The sequence below is a fragment of the Trachinotus anak genome, unplaced genomic scaffold, assembly GCF_046630095.1.
Source record: "Trachinotus anak isolate AG129_WGS33_773 ecotype Australia unplaced genomic scaffold, CSIRO_AGI_Tana_v1 ptg000032l, whole genome shotgun sequence".
Taxonomy (NCBI): domain Eukaryota; kingdom Metazoa; phylum Chordata; class Actinopteri; order Carangiformes; family Carangidae; genus Trachinotus; species Trachinotus anak.
This window is the reverse complement of record NW_027273883.1, coordinates 25,669,238-25,691,750: the sequence shown is the minus strand read 5'-3', so window position 1 is coordinate 25,691,750 and position 22,513 is coordinate 25,669,238. Positions and strand designations below refer to the sequence as shown.

The following is a 22,513-nucleotide window of genomic DNA, read 5'->3' as shown; positions in this document are numbered from 1 at the left end:
AGAATGCCATCTCACAATTTCTTGCTGCAACACACAGCAGCAGACCCACATAAATGTAAAGACAACAGAGGACCTTTATATTTTTGACACAATCCAACACTTATGGAAATCCCTGCATGACTGGCTGAGCTCCAAATCCCTTCCTCAGTTTCTTATTTTATTTGATTATTATTTTAATGGATCAACTTTCTCTGCTTGTGTATTCCTGCCATGTTATCTTATTTGAACATTTCAATCTTGGTTGCTGTGTGTTATAAATGAAGTTGGTTTAAAAAGAAAAAATAGAGCAAGTTCAGTCGGATTCTCTCCGCACCGCGGTCATCTTTTTCTAACTCCTCATGAATTCTCCCTCCCTGATTCGGAAAATAGATCATTTTGACTTTTCGATGAACTCCACCTCTGTGAAGACAGAACTTGGCTTAAGGCTTCACTGACACGCAAGACGTCTTCTGCATTTTTTCTTGCTTATCTCTTATGGTTATCTCTCCAAAAGGGGATGCGATTTATTTGAGCTCCACCTTCTAGCAGCTCATTTTCACACAAGGTCACCAACACCATAACTTTAAGCTGTAAAAACTATTTCTAGTTCAGGATTTTATTACTAAATTAAGTAATGCCCTAATATGCCCTATTTTTATCCATTAGATTTCTTTTCTCCTCACCCTCAGCATGGTGGTCCTTGTTTTTCTGACAGTATTCGCAAGTATATGGTTCTCAATGATGCAGAAATGAATAAAAATTGTGCCCTCTAAAAGTGTATTCAGGTACTGACTGTGTGACCTTACACATTAAGCCATATCTCTCAATGCTTTCACAAAACACTACTTACATTTATGTTCATGTGTGTCAAAAGACTGTTGTAAACATTTGTCTGAGTAAATATGTACACATTCTGCAAGAACTGATTTTTTTTTTTTTAATAAAAACAAAACAGCTCTGCAGTGTTTCCGCGGTGAGTTGCGTGAACAACCTGCTGCTGTCACACAGGTGTACCGAGCTCACTCGCGCTACGGAAAGCAGAAAGTGTCAGACTTGACTTCTGCTTGCGGGTTTAGTACCTCATCACACTCTTGCGCTAGCGAATCTTCAGTGGTCAGGTTGCTCTTCTGTCATTGGTCACTTTGGTTGTCTGTCAAGTGCGCTTTATCCTGGGATTGGGCTTCTCCCAGAGCCATGTACCTTTTGGCTCTACCTGTCTCGCTGTGAGAGGCTGAAAGCTCTTCCTGCTACACGCACTGCTCCCGCCCCTTCATCCTGCTCCAAGGAAGGAAGGAGGAACTACTCGAAACGCGTGTTATCACTTCCAGTGTGCAGCCGAACCGTGTCGATGCGTGACTCGCTTGGGAGTATTTAGCTGGTTTTGAGGTCGGTGGGAAGGAAGGTGCAAAAGTCTGGATCACAGTCGCTGTTTTGCGGGGTGCGAGGCGCGTAGGGAAGGTGGTGCAAGTGGTTTCGGAAGTGGAGCGTGGCATAGAAAAGGAGGGGGGTGGGGGGTGTTTTTCCTGTGTGATACCAGATAGCTTGCTTCGCTCGCTTGCTTCGACGGGACTGACGTAGAATATGGCGGAGCATCAGTCGGTATCCGACGGCAAACACAAGTCCTCGCTGAACTCCGGCGCCTCGCATTCTGGGAATGGGCGCAGCAGCGCGGCGGTCGCGGACAGAGACGGTAACGCCGGCACAGGAGGAGGAGGTCTGTCCGGCGGCCTGTCGCAGCCGGCCGGGTGGCAGTCGCTGCTGTCTTTCACCATCTTATTCCTGGCGTGGCTTGCCGGCTTCAGCTCCAGGCTCTTCGCTGTCATTCGGTTCGAGAGCATCATCCACGAGTTTGACCCCTGGTGAGTCTGTTTCCCCACACACCGAGCCGCTTTGAGCTGTTTGTTCAGAAAGGTTGCCGCAAACAGATACTGAGCCCCGGCTGCATTGTGGCGAAGTTTCTTTTCTACCATGCCAAGTGACCGGTTTGTAGTACAAGTTATCACGCATCTAAACTCACAAATACGTGTCCTTGCTTTCTGGTTTGTCCACCGAGAACTTCAAAACCTGCATGAAACATCGACCAACATTACGGATATAAATTGAACCAATGCGCTACACTTCTAATAATTACACTTGGGCTACCACTCATTCATCTTGGACACAGCCTCTATGTGCTTTTATCCAAGTCATTGCTTCCGAACACATGAGGTTCATCAGTGACCATTGTGCTGATAGAAACACACTTAGGTTGGGCTCTCCTTTTCAGTGCCACGGTACGCCATTACCTATTTATTGTAGTTCATTATAAAGTGCAACAACTAACACTCAGGGAGGGAGGGAGCGGGGGGGTGGGCTCATCGCAGCAGAGTGAATGGGGACAGCAGGGACAGTTTCATCTGACGCGGGTTGAACCCGGAAAGAAGCAGCCACGAAGTGACTGGCTGGTCCATGTGACACTGATTTCTCACCTGCTATGATTTGTTGCTTTGCAGCCAAACCACTGATTACAGGCTCTAATAAAGGCTGTGTGACAGCCATGTGCCATACACCTGTTTCACTAGGAGCATATCATGTATCTAAGTGACTTCACTGTCATCATATTGTACCTTATCCTACACATTATTCTTACAGGCTTTGGGAGGACATTTACTTTGTATTTTTATAAAGTTTATGAAACTGTTTGTCCTTAAATTGAAATGTGCTGCTTATTCTACACGACAGTTTTTACATTTATGTATATGGCTTTGAATGTTTCATTTCCATCAGACTTACCTTAAATACTTTTGCACCCTTGTGTGGCTGTGGTACATGCTGCTGGATTTACTTAAAATCTGAAATGGATTTCCTCACTCCATTCTCAGACATTAGTGCAGCCAGGCAGCAGCTGAGAGTTGGACAGTGAGTTCAACAGACGCTGCTGCAAGATAAGGCCGAGTCAAACAGTCAGATGCTGAAGCACCTCAGATTAAACAGGCCAGTGCTTTGCCTAACCAGAGCCGATGTTGTTTTGTTTTACAATGACCATCATATTGTTTGTGTTTCATTTCAAAACCTGTACTAGCGTAGCTTATGCCAGAAATTGTCCAAGCCTTTTATTTGGACACCAAGGTACTGTTGCATAGCCCAAGCCTGCATTGCATCACTGTGGATTAAACTGCCGGCTTCATGTCTGTCTGCTGAATATAAGAGGTTTATGTTGATGTCTGAAAAGACTAACATGGCATGACATGGAGTAAAATTTATTCATACACTGCTTCATTGTTCTATCAATCTCCCTTTGCTATCAGGCAGACAGCTGTGTGTGTGTGTGTGTGTGTGTGTGTGTGTGTGTGTGTGTGTTTTTCCCCTGCAGGATGTGATCAGATAATTCATTATGTTTAATGTCAGGTAATATCTGATATGAATTTCACACCTGACTCATTTTAATTATTTTAAGTAAATCATTTCTATATTTTTAAAATTGGATTACAATTGGCACAAATACATTTTCTGTTTTTTTTTTTTTTTTTTTTTTTTTTTTTTATATATCAAATCAGTTTTGAAACAGTGATTTTGAATATAACAGTCTTCCTCACCTCATGTATTGCAGGGGAATCCCGTGTGTGTGTGTGTGTGTGTGTGTGTGTGTGTGTGTGCGCGCGCCATTATGTGCACTTGAATTGGTGAATGGGAAGTAGCTCATCTTGGCCCTTGTTGTAAATCTGAAACTCGCTTGAGTTTGAATCTGCTGTTTTTCTGCTAAATGGACATTTTGAATTTGTGGAAAGACTGTGATTTTTTTTTTTTTTTTTTTTCTTCCTCAAAGGTTTTACTCAAAAAATTGTTGATCTTCAAGTATTCAAGAGGATAAAGGCAGCTGCCTTTTATAATCACCTTTTCATGACAGTTCAACGCCACTGCACAGTTTCTGTCATTCTGTATTTTATCGGTAACAGAGGATCGCAGGAAAGCTAATAGTCATTTCACCCCTCTGCCATCCTGTTTGTTCTCTTTTTATCTCTCTCTCTCTTCCTCACACACTGATGTGTCCTTTTGATGTCGCTAGTCCTTTTCTTTAAGAAATGTGAGCTTGTACTATTAGATTTGACAGCAAAAGCATGTCAGGACTGGCATTACACAGCTGGCCCGTAGACGCTTAGTTACGCTTTGAGTTTGGCCTGTGTTAATAATGCACAGAACATCATCAGAAACTAAAACGGTTTCATCAGTGCTGATGTCTCTGTCTGATGTACTAAACGTTGATTGCTCCCTCAGAACAGGGTCTGGATAGGAGACAGCATTTGATCCACCTGTCAACTTTTGTTCAAAGCTCCAGCTGTAGGAACAATAGTGTGCAGGACATTTTAAGTGCAGTTAGTTTCACTTGGTGGTCAGTTCTTTTATGAAGGATGTCATGCCTCATATTGGTGCAAACATGAATCATTAAACAATTGAAAGAGAGATGATCCAAAACAAAATCATCCTTCTGTTTGTTGGCATTGTCATCGTTATGGCTGGAAATCGACGCTAATCTCCTGATTCAATTTGATTTTGATTCACAAAGTCCAGAATATATTCCTTTCCATTTGATTGTTGATGGTTCAGTTACAACAGATAAATACCATCTTGAATTTATCCCATGAACTTAAATTTGTTCTGTATTCAACAAGTTAGCAACACTGTTGTTTCCTTGTGTAAAGCGCGCTTAATAGACAAAACTGTACAATGCATTTTCCTGTTATAAAGCCGTGGAGCAAGTATTTAGTTTCCTTGGCAAATGCAATACCACATAATGACAAAGTGAAAACAGAATTTTAGATATTTTTGCAAATTTACTGAAAAGGAAAAACTGAAATATCACATTGCATAAATATTCAGACCCTTTGCCATGGCCCTTGAAATTTAGCTCAGGTGCCTCTTGATCATTTTTGAGATGTTTTTTACACCCTGGTTAGAGTCCGCCTCTGGTAAATTCAGTTTGATCATGATTCAGAAAGACACACACCTGTCTATATATATGGTCTCACAGCTGACAGTGCGTCAGAGCAAAAACCATGAGGAGGAAGGAACTGCCTGCAGAGCTCAGGGACAGGATTGTGTTGCGGTACAGATCTGTGAACGCTACAAAATTTTTTTTTTTTGCTGCATTTAAGGTTCCCAAGAGCACAGTGGCCTCCATAATTCGTTATTTTATTTTATTTTTTTTACTTTTTATTGTTAAACATTTTCACATTGTACAACTTAAAGCAAAAAGGAAATATAGAAGATAGAACTAGAAGGAACCAACCTGAGGTCATGAGCTGGACAACATGTACAGAAAATAATAATAATAATAATAATATTATTATTATTATTATTAATAATAATAATAATAATAATAATAATAATAATAATAATAATAATAATAATAATAATAATAATAATAGTCATCACAGAAAGGGTTTAACATACTCAGAGCAAAATGACGGACATTAGAAGAAGATGCAAGTGTTTAACTAGCCTCCATAATTCTTAAATGGAAGAAATTTAGAACAACAGGACTCTTCCTGGAGCTGGCTGAACAGAGCAATCAGCGGGAAAAGGCCTAGTAAGAGAGGCGACCAAGAACCTGACGGTCACTCTGGTTGATTTCTAAAACAATGCTTGAAATAGAACAACTGGCACATTAAACTGTAACTTTCCTTTCCTCTGTATAAGTTTGTAGCTACAGGGAGTGAGAGATAAGAATTCTGACTGGACAGTACAGCAGGAAATTCAACACCAGACATATTGTTTCTTTGTTTTGTTCTTTGTTTCTAGTGATTAGCTGATCACTCAGACTCTGGGAGCTTTAATTTAGCTTATTAGCAAAACTCTTACAACTTTGTGATAAATAAACTCAGACTAGATTCCTGTTGTCTCCTGCCTACTGCTTATTTTGTAAAACTGGACTCACTGGGAGCTGTGGTCTTGAATCCACTATGCTCGTCCTGTTTGTCTGCACAGTTACTGCTGATAGATCTACAACTATTTGAAACTTCTGGATTTTAACTTGTTTTCTCTGAGATTTTCAGCCAGTGTTTTTTGTTACTCATGTAAAATGAGTCAGCAACAGACCACTGCTGCCTCAGTATTTAAACAATGAAAAATAAACAAACATAAATCCTGGCTTGGATCTCTGTTCATCCCGAATGCAATTTCTATTTTCCCTGGGATGACAGCACACCATTAGTCTCGAGCCCTGCATCTGGCAGCATTAACTCTGCAGACAGCAGACGGCAGGAGCATAGCAGCAGAGTGGGTTCAGGACCGGAGTGAGTTTTACAGAGCAAGCAGGAGGCAGGAGACAAGAATCTAGTCTGAGTGTATTTAGACAAGTTATATAGCTTTGTTTTTTTGCTTGTTTCATCAGAAACTAGAATGCACTAAGTTAAGTAGTCAAAATGTGTGTGATTATCTCAGATCTACAGAAACTATTATTATGGAAAGATCCCACAAAGGGAGAGAAAGTGCAAAAATGAAAATATTTGATGTTACATTTACTTAATGTCCAGTCAGAATTCTGATTTCACACTCTCTGTAGGTACTGACTTGTACAGAGGCATGTGGGGGGAAAAAGAGCTTCAGTTTTGTTCTGTTTCTTGTATTGTTCTACAAATCATTATGATTAGTATATCCTCTGTTCACGACATGATTCTTTTAAAGTGTGACACAGGCCGTAGGTGATGGTGTGTCACCAGATGGGTTTTTGTGGGCCAGTGCAATCAAAAGTCCCAGGCTTCTATTCCCACCCCCTCCTGTTTTAAACCATTTCTTAGTTTAATACTCAGACAGCTGACTCGCTGGCAGGGACAGACTGAGTAAAGTAGAATCCACACACTGTTCAGTTGACTTCCATGGCCTAACATCTCGTAGCCAGAGATGACTTCTCTTCTTTTTTCAGTCTGTCCCTAGTTTCACCACAAGATAACCAGAGCGAGCTAACTGTCCTCAGTCACGGCAATCTTGTAAACGGCAGGTCTGCATATTCATGTCAGTTTACAGGACTGCTGTGACTAAATGTGGCTCATAGAGCAGCTGTCATCTATGTTATCAGATGACCCTCTTGTGCAGGTTGTAATAACTATGATAAGTTTTTCAACGGTTCCATACACATGATATTTAGGACAGATGTGACACATTTATTAAGAAATTGTGGGATTTGACATTTGATCATTTCAATAAATGGGACTTACCTGGAAAACTTATTTATTTATTTTAAATCCAGGTGTAGTTGTATACCTGCAAATCCCAGGTAACTGATGTGATATCTAGGGCTGGATGTTGAGAGAGAGAGAGAGATAGATAGATATGGGGTGTAGAACCTAGAGAAAGTGGCGACCTAGATGGTGAAATAGCTCATCTCCACATTCCCAAACCCCAAGAGTTCAGAGGAGAGGGTCAGTCCTGGTCTGGGTTTCCTTTCCACAATATTAACACTGAATATCCTTATTTCCTTTAAACTCAGCCAGATAAACTAATGAAATAATCATGAAATTAGGTCAAATTTCTTGGCTTTGCCTGCTTGAGGCAGTAAAGGAAATCAGAGGCTACATTTTGTCCGAGTGGTTAATTTGCTGCCAATTCAGTGGCTGCCTCTTTAGATCTGATTCTCACTCGTTTCTGCTCAATCATCTCATCTCTTCACTGCCGTTGGGCTCAAATAATGGAGTGAGTTTATGACTTAAGCATTTTTTTTTTATTCTGTGGTTTAGGTGACAGTAAAAAGATATAGTCCTTACCCCAGAGACTCTATAAAATAAAAATCTGATTCAAGTCAGCAGTGGAACGCCATGTCCGGATTGTGGCTCATGAATCATTAGAGAAAGTACAGTCCTGCTGTCTCCTATCAGTTGCCTCAGAGGGGCACTCTGCTCGGGCACAGGAGTCATGACAGTTTCACTGCTGTTGACACACTAAGTGTATTCCAGAAAGCGAGTTTAGTAAAAGCCCTTAAGTTTGTTCACCCTGAATGGAGGGAAACTCTGAGTTTTTATTTATAGAAACAACTTTAACTCCAGGTCAGTTACACTGTAGTAAATGAAGTGAAATTAACCTGCTTGCTGGCTGGTTTTCTTCAACAAACCCGGGTTTCTCTCTATGTCCTTCCTTCCTGCTGAGCCCGAAGCCCAGTCTGACACAGTTTCCTCTCCTCATTCATGCACTGGATATCAAAATGCATATCAGAGTCTATTAATTAGCAGATGGTTCTTGCAGGAGTTGTGAGATATAAAAATGTCACCCAAAGCCAATCAGAATGTCAGTCTTCAATGTAAGGACATACTTTTCCTTGCATTCAAATATCACACATCGGATTAACCCTTAGCTCAGAATAAAATCTATACACTGTCCATCTACATTGAGACTCTGTGGACGTGAAGACTGTCAGATTGTCAACCAGTTCCCCTGCATTGAAAAATTTACAGTACTTTATTGCAGTAATCACTGTAATTTCAAGGAAAATAGACATCTAAATTAAATTTAACAATTTCATTTGAAAAACCTCCAACTGCAAATCACCAAATCACTATTGGATGTGACTATAGGTTCCAGTCCTTCTGACATCCAGCACTTCCCTATGTCCCTATGGTGTTACAGCTGAACAAATATATTTAAGAATGTAACGTAACAGTACAGAGGGATACCAGCAGGTCTGCAAAATAAAGAACAACTGGACTACGCGGAATGAATTGAAATGTACTTTATAATCTAGGGTACACTTCCCACAGAGAAACCAACAAAACAATGAACAATTTTAACATGAGTGACCACTACTAACTAATAAAAAGATTCAAAAGATACTGTCAGTGGCATTGCAAAAAGAAATTTGTTGTACTAAATGTAAATAAGAGGAACAATGTGCAAAACATCAAATTGAAAACTGCCCCTAACCCAATTACATAAATGCATAAAGACAAATAACACGGCTGCTACAGTTGCACAGAACAAATATGAAGTGTCAACTATTAAAGTTGCATTATGCATGACTCCATATAATGCGGGGCTAAGGTGAAAACTGAAATAATATGAATGCTGAACAGTAAACATTCTCATAACATATACAAATCATATTACGTAACACTGGTAACATGACCCATCTATCAATAAAAGAATGAATGACAATGTGAATGCCACTACTAATAGACCTTTTCAAGAAATTCATAGGAACAAGGTTTGAGAGAAATCATAAGGAGATCAGTGAAACACCAGCATAGAATAAAGTCTGTGCTGAAAAACCGTCAAATATGCTCCTGTCTCGTTTTTCGGCTTATTTGCTGCCCACAATCATTAAGATGACTTGTGCAGCCGAGCACATCTCCCTACAGATTGGAACGAGTTGGCTTCACAATTTACTCAGACTAAGTCTCAGATTTAATTTGAGTAGGTTTTTGTCAGTGAAAGAACTGTGTGTGAGATATGACGCTTTTAGCACGTAGTGTCCAAGAATACAAAAGTAATAGGGCACTAGGTTACTAAATGTTTCATGGGCAGCTGTTTGCTTTCTGTCAATTAGAGGAGTAAAGAGAAGACCGTGCAAGTGAAGAAGACGAGGAGGTTCAAAAAAGAAAAGATCAGAGATATCACATGTTGGTTATATTCTTAAACAGCAAATGCGCACAGGAAAACTAGAAAATGGCCAATGACGTGGTCGGCTGAGGATAACCAGTCTTGTGGATAAAAGAATAAAGTAAAGTAAGTATGTATGACTGCCAGTGGAACTGGCACACTGGCATTTATAGACTCCTAACGGAAACAACAGGATGAATGCACAGGAGCATTGTGTGAGTTCAGATTCAGCCAAATGCATCAAAACTCATTGGACAACATGTCAGCAACCAACAGGACAACAATCCTGAAGATACAACCCAAGCAAACAAAGATCTTTTCACAGTGAAGAGGCGTAATATTCTTAACTTGGTCTTAATCTGATTGCTGCATTCTACTTGCTGAAGACCAGACTAATATAATGATTTTGTTTGACTTCATGTGTATCTCCCACACAGTTGTTTCTATATTGATGTAAACCTACTCAAATTAAAGCTGAGACTTGGAGCCTGAACAACAAATTAATTGTAACTGTCAAATAATTACAATCTTGACTGTAGTTTTGCAGAGATGTTCTGCTGGACTGTGTTACAATGCAGAGGGCTTCCTCTAGTCCTGGAGTGTTCAACATTTTTACATGAAGTTATGCTACACTTATATTTGATCACAGTGATCTGCGTCGGTCCCCTATTTGTGACTAAGTTTTTCTGTTCTAAGTATTTACTAGCTGTTTGACTAAAAAGATGCCTTGGTGCATGGTATGGCCTTGTATTGGCACAACAATCTGCAGTTTTACGTTGAGGAACATTATCCTTCAGTTGCTGCACTATTTGTCCACAAAGTCTTTCAGAGTGGTGAACCTCTCCCCATCTTCACTGCACAGAGGCTCTGCCTCTCTGGAGCCTCTTTTTATACCCAGTCATCTACTGACCTGTTGCCAATTAACCTCATTACTTGTGAGATATTCAACCAGGTGTTTTTTTTTTTTTCTTTTTAGCATTACACAACTTTCCAGTCTTTTGTTGCCCCTGTCCAAACTTTTTGGAAAGGTGTTTCTGCATTTAAATTGATCGGATATTTTTCATAAACAATGAAATGTCAGCATTTGATATGCTGTATTAGTTCTATTTTCAGTTAAATATGTTTTTATATGATTTGCACATCATCACTCTTCATTCTGTTTTGATTTACATTTTACACAGTGTGCCAACTTTTTTGGAAACAGGGTTATACAGTAACAGGCTGCTGTTGGATAGAGTACCAAGGTATCTTCTCACATACCTTTTGACTTGAACAGATACAAATGGCATTCTCTTCAGATCTTTGTTTTTATTAGGAATTTTAGAATTTTCTGACATGTGTGTAGTGACTGATGGTCCATGAATGCATAGCTGCATGTTTGTACTCATAAACTCAAATTAAGTTGACGCTTAATTTGGCACCTTCAGAAAGTTGACAGCTATTTCATTCAACATCAGCATCTGCCTTTGAGAAAGAAAACAGCTGCTGGTGTGTCCTAACTGGGCTGCTAAGGCACAGCACAGGTGGGGTGTATGGAAGAACCGGCAAGGAGCATATCTGCATGGATCTGACCCTTCATAGTGTGGATCAGGGGGTATGAACATGAGAAAACTGTCTGAAAAAATGACATTTCCATGCTTTAAAGCTAAATTCTGTCACAGTAATTAGTTTTTCACCAGAAAATCCTCCCCACTCTGTACTGTTGGAAGGTCCTCTTGATTCAGATTACATAATACTAATTCTGCTATTTCATTACAGAACATGCAGAATAGGGATGAGTCATTTCAAGCTATCTTTCAGAGGGGAGGGGAAAAGAGTCTGGCACTAGTGTATAATTTCACCCCATCACTTTACTCATACAGTGGCAAGAAAAAGCATGTATGTTTAAAGTTGTCTTGTTCAGAGCTTCATCTTAACTAATACGACACACAAATCTTTGTATTGATGTTCTGTCGTTGAGCATATTGAATGCATCATCCAAACAGTCACAGAGTGGGCTGGCAAAGGTATGTGAACCCCTGAGCTAATGACACTGACACTAACTTCTGAGTCCAGTCAACACAAGAAGTTTGGAGGTGTGGGTTAGAGTTACTTAATTTTTGATTTGCATAACACTGGAAGATGTCTCAGTGAGTTTAGATATTGATCAGTCTACAAGCAGTGAAAATATCCAGAGAAAGTGTCCTACTGTGGTTGACCTGCTTGTTTGCCTCCTCAGCAGCTGCTTTCTTGTGCATTGGCACATAGCCTATGTATCATCAGCCCTCTGACTTATGTTCAGTCAGTGTCGAGACGATGACAAGCTCACTGCTTCACGCAGGCAGGGAACTGGCCTGATTTAGCTCAGTCTTTCCAACTGCATCAGTTTGAAGTGAATGTGCTGCACTTGCACATTGTCCCGTTACATTAAAGAAAGTCATTTGTTACCATTTGGGTATATTTGTTAACTGTTGGTGATTGAATGAGTGCTGGTCTTTGTGTGCATAAGTAATGAAGATTTGTCAGTTAATTTGATAAGTAAACACATGCGGCTGGATTCTCAGTGTTTCTAAAGGAGTCCCCACTCTGTCCTTGGCCTGTTGCAATCAGACACATCAGTCCAGATTTGTTCAGTATCATATCAGGATTTATTGAGCCAATCCTGAGGATCAGTATTGGAGCCAATCCAGGTAATGATTAATGGATTTTTTGCGGCCACAATAAACCCAGTCAAAATCCGATTCTTTCCTGTATGAACTTGTCTGTGTCTTGTTACCTCAGCCTGATAGCGCTGCAGCTCACTTTCCTTTACCACAGTTAGTTCTAAAGTGTGACATTTTCACTGCATATGTGACTGAAAAATGATTTGGGCCCACAAGTTAGTGACAGTGAGTTCAGATGCTGAGGTTGGACAGAATTTGCTGAATTCTGATGCTAATTATCACCAGCAAAGAGCAGTGTACACAGTATTCAGACACCTGCTTCTCTGACCATCACTTTCACCACCTACAACACAAACGTATCTGGCAGAAGGTCGCATAAGGCTGTCATCAATTGACGTTAATGGCAAAACAAAACAAAACTTGTCTCGTGAAAGTCCTAAGCCCATGTCTGGCCTTTTGAATGTAATATCTCCAGATTGCCTGGAGCGATTTCTTCAGACTTGGCACAAACATTCACTTCAGTCACTTAATGTCATTGTGTACCTGAGATCATTTATATTTTAATGAAAGTTAACTTTCTACAAGACAGCTTGTAAGCGATGAGCATGATAAGGTTGTTGGTTATTGTATGACATTATTAATGCATTAGACTACAGATAACTGCTCTCTGTGCAGCACATTGGTTTTTCTCCATGGATTTAAACAAATGGCCACCTGAATATATTGCACTCTGCTCACTAAAGCTATTAGGTAGGAGAGAATAATGAGTTCATCCAGACAATGCGTATCATAAGTGTCAAATAGAAGGAATACTTTGTTGTGTCATCAATGTTGTCAGCCATCTGACCTTTAGACCAAATGTAGTCACTACTAATCCTTTGGGTGACATTTTCAACATATAAAATTTTCATTCACACAAAATATAATTCTCCAAAAGCCCATTTCCATTTGGAAAAGGACTTTAAAAGTCTGTCAGTTTCAGCTTTCAGGTACTAGGAGCCTCATAGGTGCCTCATTCCATCCCCAATACTCAACAAGAAGTATCAATCCTATTTACAAATCTCTGGACTACAGCAGAAAACTGTTTAGCACAGTGGCAGAAGCATGTGGAAATGTGCCAAACTCTTCTGCTACTTTACAGGTTGAAAAGAGTTTTAGGATGTGAACTGAGCCAGAATTTTACTTTATCTGAGACATGAGCTGAAAAAAGTTCAAGAGCCCATCATCCAGAGCATCAAGTGTATGTTAGTGGGGTTTTTTTTCTGTTCACGCACTGACTGAAAGCGTGAGGATACTGCTGGCTTTCCAGGAGGAAAACAAGAGGCATTCTGTCAAAGGCTGGAATCAGAGCACTCAAGATGCAAGTGTGTGTGTGTGTGTGTGTGTGTGTGTCTGTGTGTGTGTGTGTGTGTGTGTGTTTTACGTGCTGGAACTTTTTCTCTCTTTCTTTCAATCAAGTAACTGAAGCTCAAGTGAGCATGAGCACCCATGCATGTAACAGTAATCTAGCTCTAACTTTTGAGGAGGCTGAGCAAGCTTTCAGCTGTCCTTCCATCAAATCCCTGTTTTTCATGAAAGGCCAGTTTTTATTAAGCACTTTGGGCTCAGGGGACAAGCAGACTCCGTCCAAGAACTAGATGCAGGGTTTGTGCAATAGCTGTATAATATCTATCTACCAACATGTCCAGTTATAGAAAAAGCTTTTGTGGGATTGTTGTTCTGAAAGTCTCCGTGGCTGTAAACATCTTGAAGTGGAAGCCAGCTTGGAGGCCTGGGAGAAGTGAGAAGATGGAGCACAGAAAGGTAAACAACCTTGCAGGTCAGAGCAGCCAATGTCTCATCTCGCTGCGCTGCAGGACTGAGAAGTTCTGGAAATCCTTTGTTCCCACTGCCATCAGGCTGTTCAACACCTCAGACCAAGACAGTGGATCAACTTCCAAATCAAGCACCAAACTGCCCAGCCTGACCATTGGCTCTGATTACTTTCAAGTAAAACCATTTGTTTCTTGAAGATTCCACGGCTCGCGATGCATGGTACTGCAAAGGAAAGTATTTTCAAAAGGCCTCCGGGATAAAGTTGTAGAAAGGCACAAGATTTCAAAGGCTGTATCTACTCCTCCGAGTACTGTTCAGAGCATCATAAAAAAGTGGAAAGCATATGGCACCACCATCACCTTGCCTAGATCAGGCTGTCCACCCAAACTGGATGTCCGAGCCAGGAGGACATTGATCAGAGAAGCGTCCAAGAGGCCAACGGCAACCTTGAAGGAGTTTAAAGTCTTTATGGCTGGGACTTTTCTGAAAAAGGGCCACACGCAGTCTGGTTTGTGCTCTGCAAAAACACACCTGAAACATTCTGATGCCATGTGGCAGAAGGTGCTATGGTCAGATGAGACCAAAATTGACCTTTCTAGACTGAACTCCAAGATCTATGTTTGGCAACAACCAAACACAGGACACCACCTGAAAAACACCATATCTGCTGTGAAGCATGGGGGTGGAAACTTTATGTTGTGGGAGTGTTTTTTTTCTTCAGCTGGGACAGGACAGTTAGCCAGGATTGAAGGGAAAATGGATGCTGCCAAGTACAGTCCCTGACAAAAGTCTTGTCGCTTGGGTACAAGTTGACCTTAAGTGCCCCTCAAATATATGTCTAATCAATTTTTTTACAAGAAATGGCTAATTTCAATCCCAACAGCTTTTGAAATAATGTTTTGGTGCCTAACGAAACTGCTGAAAAGCATTCTAACGTTCACAGCTTGGTAAAGCCCACTGAGTCAGTTTTTGCAAAGACAAAAGTCTTGTTGCCTTGTCATATGATGCACCCAATCCTAGATTACAGCCTCACCTGTGATCAATAATTGATCAATCAATTAGTGGGTGTGTATAAAAAGAACCCCAGCACACCAGACCTTCACATCAAGTGCAACTTGAGCTCTGACAACATGCCTAAGATTCACCCTGGAACCAAAGCGTTGATTATCAAGAGGCTGAAGACCAGATCCACTGCTGAGGTGGCTGACACCTTCAATGTGTCTCAGCGTCAAGTACAAAGAATAAGAAAAAGATTTGAAGAGACTGGAGATGTTTTTGACAAGCCCAGGTCCAGCAGACCCCGCAAGACAACTGCTCGGGAGGACCGTTTGTTGGCTCGAAAATCCAAGGCCAGCCCCTTTTCCACTGCAGCAGAGCTCCACCAGGCCTGGTCACCTTAAGTCCCCGTGTCAACCAGAACAGTTTGTAGAATTCTGTCTCGAAATGGCCTCCATGGTCGAATCAGTGCCCAGAAACCAGCACTAAACAAAGTGCCTGCTAAAAGGATGGACGCTGGAAAAGTGGCAGAAGGTGGATTTCTCTGATGAATCTTCAGTTGAGTTACATCACAGCCGCCGCAAATATTGCAGGAGACCTACTGGAGCCCGCATGGATCTGAGATTCACCCAGAAAACAGTTAAGTTTGGTGGCGGAACAATCATGGTCTGGGGTTACATCCAGTATGGGGGTGTGCGAGAGATTTGCAGGGTGGAAGGCAATATCAATAGCCTAAAATATCAAGAAGTATTAGCTACCTCTTACATTCCCAACCATAAAAGGGGTCAAATTTTGCAGCAGGATGGTGCTCCATCGCATACTTCCATCTCTACATCAAAGTTCCTCAAGGCGAAGAAGATCAAGGTGCTCCAGGACTGGCCAGCCCAGTCACCAGACATGAACATCATTGAGCATGTCTGGGGTAGAATGAAAGAGGAAGCATGGAAGACGAAACCAAAGAATCTTGATGAACTCTGGGAGGCATGTAAGACTGCTTTCTTTGCTATTCCTGATGACTTCATCAATAAATTGTATGAATCATTGTCGAACCGCATGGATGCAGCCCTTCAAGCTCATGGAAGTCATACAAGATATTAAATATGGATCTCACAGCACCACTACTTAATTCACTGATGTTACGCAACATTTTTTTGTATTTGAAGTAAATTATTTGTTCAATTTTCACATTACTCTCTGTAGGCGACAAAACTTTTGTCTTGCCAAAATCTGACCTTTCTGTGTTCATCTTTCTTCAGTGAAGCAAATTTATTTTAGTATATTAAACATAATTTGGGAGGGTTTTAGCTTTCATATGAGCCATTTCTAAAACCAATGGATTAATTAAAAGTCAGGTTTTAAACTGTTGTTTCTACAAAATGGATAAGTAACAAGACTTTTGTCAGGGACTGTACATCCAGATTCTGGAGGTAAACCTGCGTCCCTCTGCTAGACAGCTGAAAATGGGTAGGTCGTTCATCTTCCAACACGACAATGATCCTAAAAATACCACCAAAAGAACAATGCAGCGGCTTAAGGATGGTCAAGAAGAAGGTCAAGTCAGAGCCCTGACTTACATCCCACTGAAAATCTGCGGGTGGATTTGAAGAGAGCAGTCCACTGCCGCTCAACAAAGAATTTGACTGAACTATTGTTTCTGTCTGTTGAAGAGTTTTGAAATTGGAGCTACAGGTAGTAACACTGTGGCTATGAGGAATATCTATTTTTATTTCTGTTTAAATCAATTAGTCAGAAAATTAATCTGGAGCTACTTTGACAACTGATCAATTCAATCATTCAGTCATTTTTAAAACAAAAATGCCAAGTTGTTGCCATTTCCAGCTTTTTTGACATTTGAAGATGTTTCTGACATTTTTATAGAAAAAAAATATTGATAATTTATTATTTCATCTGTTTACTTCCATGGTATTGCATCTTTGATGTTATTTGCCTCTTGTGCTTTGTTGTGACAGTCATAACTTCCAACCTTGCTCATGGCTGAGAGAAGTTTCTTTTGTTGTATTTTTTTCAGTGGTTATAACTTTTAAGCTTGTGAGAAAATGAATTAAATATCAGACTTTTTATGAAGATTGGTTTTCACTGTCATTCGGAGCACACTGAAGGAGCCCCTCTGGATCTATTTTTCGTTATTTGTCATTTTTCAAACATTCACACTGCTGTATATTAAATGGTGCACACCCATCATATGTCCCTCCAAGCCTTTATCTTATCAACATGCTCAGTAAACTTGCCCTACAAGAAGACTGCTTCATTTTCTTACTTAAGGGCTGAATGCATGTTAATATATTAACTTGAAAGTGGGCTGCACGTGGTTACCTAAATCACCTTGGTGCAATAGGAATATTCACACATACACACCTAGGGCAATGGACCAGAAAGCATCTCAAATAAAACCCAGGTCCCCATATTAACACTGGAAAAATGATTTTCCTCCTTGAGTCACTTTCGTACCTGTAGGTCAACTGACTGTGTCTCAGCCAAGGAAAGTAATTTGTACAATGTTGTGTTTTACAGTAGGTCTTGCTCATGTTTACATTACGAATAAACCGAGAGGAGTGAACTGACAGTTTTGAAGCAGAAGGTTCCTGGTTGTTGGACAGTTGTGGTGACTGTTATCCTGGGTGCTACATGGACCAGTGGGGGTCATTTTTCACATTCTGGAGGCTGAAAACATGACGTCATGCAACGCTTTCATTATCTTATCAGGTGTCACAGAAAGCTCAAAAAAGTAATATTGATAATGTGTGATGTTAGTCAAGATGGCATTTGGACCTAACATGTCATGGGTAATGATGAACAGGTAGAAACATGTTAATATGAAGAGATACGTGTTGTACCGTAATATAATGCACTCACTAGGTCCATCACGGCAGGAATCGCATAGGTTTCATCAATATTCACGACTAGGGTTGGGTATTATTTGAATTTTATCGATTCAGATTCTCCTTATCGGTTCCTATCAATTCCCTGATTCCAAAGTGATTAAAAGAATGTAAACAAATATTTGCATAACAAAAATATCTTATTCTTTTAGGTGTTAACTGAACATCCACAAAGTAAATGGTCTGTACTAGAATATGTGATCGCAGACATGCATAGACCAGTTTAACTAACTACTTGTTTACGCCTAGAAATACACTCTTAAATCAGCAAAGCATCAGACTCTGCAGTCTCTCAGACTGATGTTGCTCCGTCTTAAACCATTGGTCAGATTTGATGAGCAGCGTGACCTGCAGCTTGGTTTCCCCTACATTCCACGCACTTTGTCATTTGTTTTCTTAAAGTGAGGCCACACCTGACCACCTTTCAGCCTAAAGCAGTGGTTGTCAAACTTTTACACATCAAGGACCCCTAAACTGACAGAAATTAGACCACAGACTTCCATTTGATAAGATTTCAGCTTTTAGATGTTTCATTACAGAAAATGTTTGGGACCCATGACTGAAGTAGTCACACATTCTGTCATTGTGTTAATTATTGATGGAATCACAGTGAAAATAAATGATTCCCCTCAAGGACCCAAGGGGGTCCCAGACCCCACTTTGATAACCACTGGTCTAAAGTATTAAACATCATAGACTGTGAGTGCATGTGGAGCAGCTGGCCTAATTCAGTAAACCTGCTTGCTTCTCCCAACAGGAAGTACTTCTTTGGCAAAGACTGTAGCAAAGTACCTGAACGGAGTCAAACATAGTGAATGCTTCTGAATGTTCATGGAGAAGCTACAAGCCGACCGCAAAGGTCACTAGTTAATCCTGTTAGGTTCTGCGTTAACACTGTAAATATGGGTCCGGCACTGCACCCTCCTGGATCTGTGCACAAGAGCACTGCTGGAAAAAAAATAGTTACTCTGTGGACACTACTGCCAAAACTACCAAAATCCAGTAGGACAGAATAATGACACTAATTTGTTATAAGTCTTAACTTTCTGGTGTGTCAGAGAAGATCCTTTGTTCATAGTTCACAATTAGCTGATTGATTTTTAAATTGTGTTTTTTTTTTTTTTTTTTTTTTTTTTTTTTAAATGAATGCTAAAATCTCTATATTCCTGTGGTGGGTTTTACTTCCACACCACAATCAAACTGCACCAGAGATCAGAAGAAACAGGACGAGAACCCGTTTTTATTTATTTCTGATCTGCACCAGAGTTTGATGACTGCTTTTAAACCACCCTAAATGAGCTGAATTGGGCAAATGCTCCAGAGTTGTTCGAGCTGAATCAAAAAAGTTAGAACGCCAAAAATGACACAAAAAGTACATAATATTCTTTGTAGCCACTCTGTTCTGGTGTCCTGTCTAACAGCCCTCTCTGTGCCTCTGCAGGTTCAACTACAGGTCGACTCATCACCTAACTACCAATGGCTTTTATGAGTTCCTCAACTGGTTTGATGAAAGAGCCTGGTACCCTCTGGGTAGGATAGTAGGGGGCACGGTGAGTGTTTATTATGCTGACTTTGTGTGAATGTTCAACTTGGTACGTTGGGGGGGTATTAAGCAATTTCACAATCCTCCCGATTGTGAAATTGCTTAAAATTGTTTATCAATATATACATTTAAGAGAAAATAAATATGTTAGACCTCAAAGATACACACAGTGTGTGTTGGTGTGAAACACTGACTGTATACCTTATAGGATTAAATCAACTGGACATTTGTTATGATTCTAATCATTTATTTTTGAATCAGTAACTTGATGCTCCCTGCAGCCAACATGCCAACAGGCTAATGTTGAGGCCCCTCAAGGCAACGCCAACTATGTTATGTTATGTTATGTTACACATTCTAGCTATTGCACAACTTTAAGCAGTATTTAGTTTGATGTGCCACACAATAATAAAAAATGAATATATATATACGAAGTGGCAAACAGCTGCAGGCCTGGGCCTTGTCAGTGGCAGACAGGAGAGACTGTTGCCAGGGTTTGAACTAATGTCACCACAAGACACTTCTTAGTGAACTTCGTTGCTTCTGTTAGCAGTTTGGGACCACAGATTTTGGCTTAGAGTCAGTGGGAATTGTTATGTTTCCCATCTTCATATCACTCTGCTGTTTGTACAGCTTTATCAATCTACATATGTCTGTCACATTACTGTGATGAATCTTCAAGCATCCTCTAAAACTCACTCTCAGCTACATTAGATTAGCTGTCAACAGAACTTTGGTTGTAGAGGTAATGATGCAGGCTAACAAAAGCTTATTTTCCATTCACTGCCTTTGTGAGCTACCAAACAAGCTTGTAATGTAATTCTTTTTTGGCTGGACCACAACAGGGGTGCCAGTCCTATAACCTCGAATGTCAATGACCGACTGGTCAGTGTTTACAGTCTGCAGTGTTTTTTTTTTTTGGTCCCCCCCCCCCCAAAACAAACTGAGTATGAACCTGGTACATGACTGGACTGTTTATGGATGCCGACCGGGGGCTTAGGGCCACACCTCATGTCACAGGCAGCTGCTTTGGTTTCCTGGCTGCTCGGGAACTGCAGGAAAGCAGAGGAGCACTTCCAATGAACTTAGTCTCACCTCCATTACAGCAAATAAACAACTTTTATAACATGAATCATTATTAACATATTAAGGAGGCAGATGAATATCTAAACACAACGAGCAGAGAGAGCAGGAGAGAGAGGGAGGCAGGGAGAGAGAGAAGTTATTGGTAGTGAGGCTTCATACTAAATGCTATGACCAGTTCTACATATGAAACAGAGGGAGTTAGAAATGAAGACCTGCCTCTAATAAGGAGTAAGCAAGGAGTTGGAAGGAAATAAAGGTTAAACTATTGTGGATCCCAGACAGAAGCTGTCCTCTGTGTGAGAGACTGTTACAGCATATGCCTTCTGGGCTTAAACTACTTTCAGACAGAACGTGGCTGCGCTCTGAAACCCCTTATTTCCACGATGGTGTGTTGCTGTGCAGAGTAACATTGCTGTGTTTGTTGCTGTATTACACAGCAACAAATCTGCAGCAAACAGCTTGGTGACCTCATGTGCACTCCGCAGTCAAAGTTCAATCGAGTTCAGCCAATAGAAACGAGGCATCCAAGACAATCATGGAAAGTAAACGGGAAGTAGACCTGAAACCAGCTGCTGTGGAAAAAGCTCTCCAAGCTGCTCTCTGTACCTTAGGGCACCCACAGTGTCTTATTGCTGCTACACTTCTTCTTTTTGGCACTGGAAAGATACATCTTTGTTGCTGGGAATGAAAGGCGCATTAGTCCTTGTCGAGGTTTCTCAGGTTTGAATCAGACCTGCAACCCTTTGCTGTGTGTCAGCCTCTCTTTCTCTCTCCCCAATGTTCCTGTCCGTCAGTACTGAAGGCAAAACCCTAAAAAATAACTGTAAATAATGGTGTTTTGTAGCCGAAGCAGTATTTTCACTTGTTCAGGGCTCTCACCAGCTTTTCAATATTGATGCGCTTCTCATAGATGGATAGATTTTTTTTAGTTCTCATAGTTAATTGTTAACCCATGACTTTTTTAAAACCTATATAAAATGAAACTAACTAACCTAAATAAGTGTCCCCTCTGTTCCCTTCCTCCTGTAGGTGTATCCTGGCCTGATGGTCACAGCAGGCCTCATCCACTATGTGCTCAACCTGCTGCATATCACCGTCCACATCCGGGATGTGTGTGTGTTCCTAGCCCCAGTATTCAGTGGCCTGACCTCCATCTCCACCTTTCTGCTGACAAGGGAGCTGTGGAACCAGGGGGCAGGGCTGCTGGCAGCCTGCTTCATAGCCATTGTTCCCGGCTACATCTCCCGCTCCGTTGCTGGGTCCTTTGACAACGAGGGCATCGCCATCTTTGCCCTGCAGTTCACCTACTACCTCTGGGTAGGTGTCTACATACTTTATACATACTTTACTTTGGGCAGCTATTTATAAGAGTTCTCATTGTTGCCTTTTTTTTTTTATCTACACTGACATAAAGTAGCAATAATCAATACTGTCTTCTTAACAGTGGATCAAATGACTATGTGTAATGTGAAAGGCTTTGCTATAAGTTCTCAGAGGATAATCACCACCAATTTTCAGTCAACGCAGATGCTGTAGGAGCAGTTAAGTTTGTTTTTCGTGTGGATTCAAAAAATGTGCCAATTTTAGAGTTGTTAATAATTGTAAGTTGACTTAACAACAACCTGCATTTACTGCACTGATCACATCACTAGCGGATGCAGTGTTTTTGTGGAAATTGCAGTTTTTGCAGAAGTTTTTTTGGCTGTAGCAAAAGAAAATCCCAGGTCTCCTATGCAGTGTGCATACGCAGTTTAAACCTTAATGTAAAACTAGATAGAGGGAATGTTGGGGAAAAAATCCCCAGATAGCACATCTTCACTTCTTCACATTGGAACATGTGATTCTTAAAAGCTCAATGTTAATCTAAGATGTTTCCTAATGCTAGAAGCAGATAATCTTAGTCCCTGAAGTGTCAGTGTGTTTTTATGATACACATTGAAGTTCTTAAAACATTGTTTATGTTGGATAGTGATAGATCAGTTTGCAAT

At 40.7% G+C, this 22,513-nt stretch overlaps 1 protein-coding gene across 1 annotated transcript in view; it reads left to right on the top strand.

Moving 5' to 3' along the window:
• The first annotated feature begins 1,252 nt into the window (after positions 1-1,252).
• Positions 1,253-22,513, top strand: part of LOC139613412 (dolichyl-diphosphooligosaccharide--protein glycosyltransferase subunit STT3B-like) — a 38,018-nt gene continuing 16,757 nt past the window's right edge. The window contains exons 1-3 of the mRNA XM_071470027.1: positions 1,253-1,838; positions 19,338-19,446; positions 21,555-21,842. Of these exons, the coding sequence (XP_071326128.1) occupies positions 1,561-1,838; positions 19,338-19,446; positions 21,555-21,842 (675 nt within the window). The 5' untranslated portion in view covers positions 1,253-1,560. The remainder of the gene's footprint in view (positions 1,839-19,337; positions 19,447-21,554; positions 21,843-22,513) is intronic.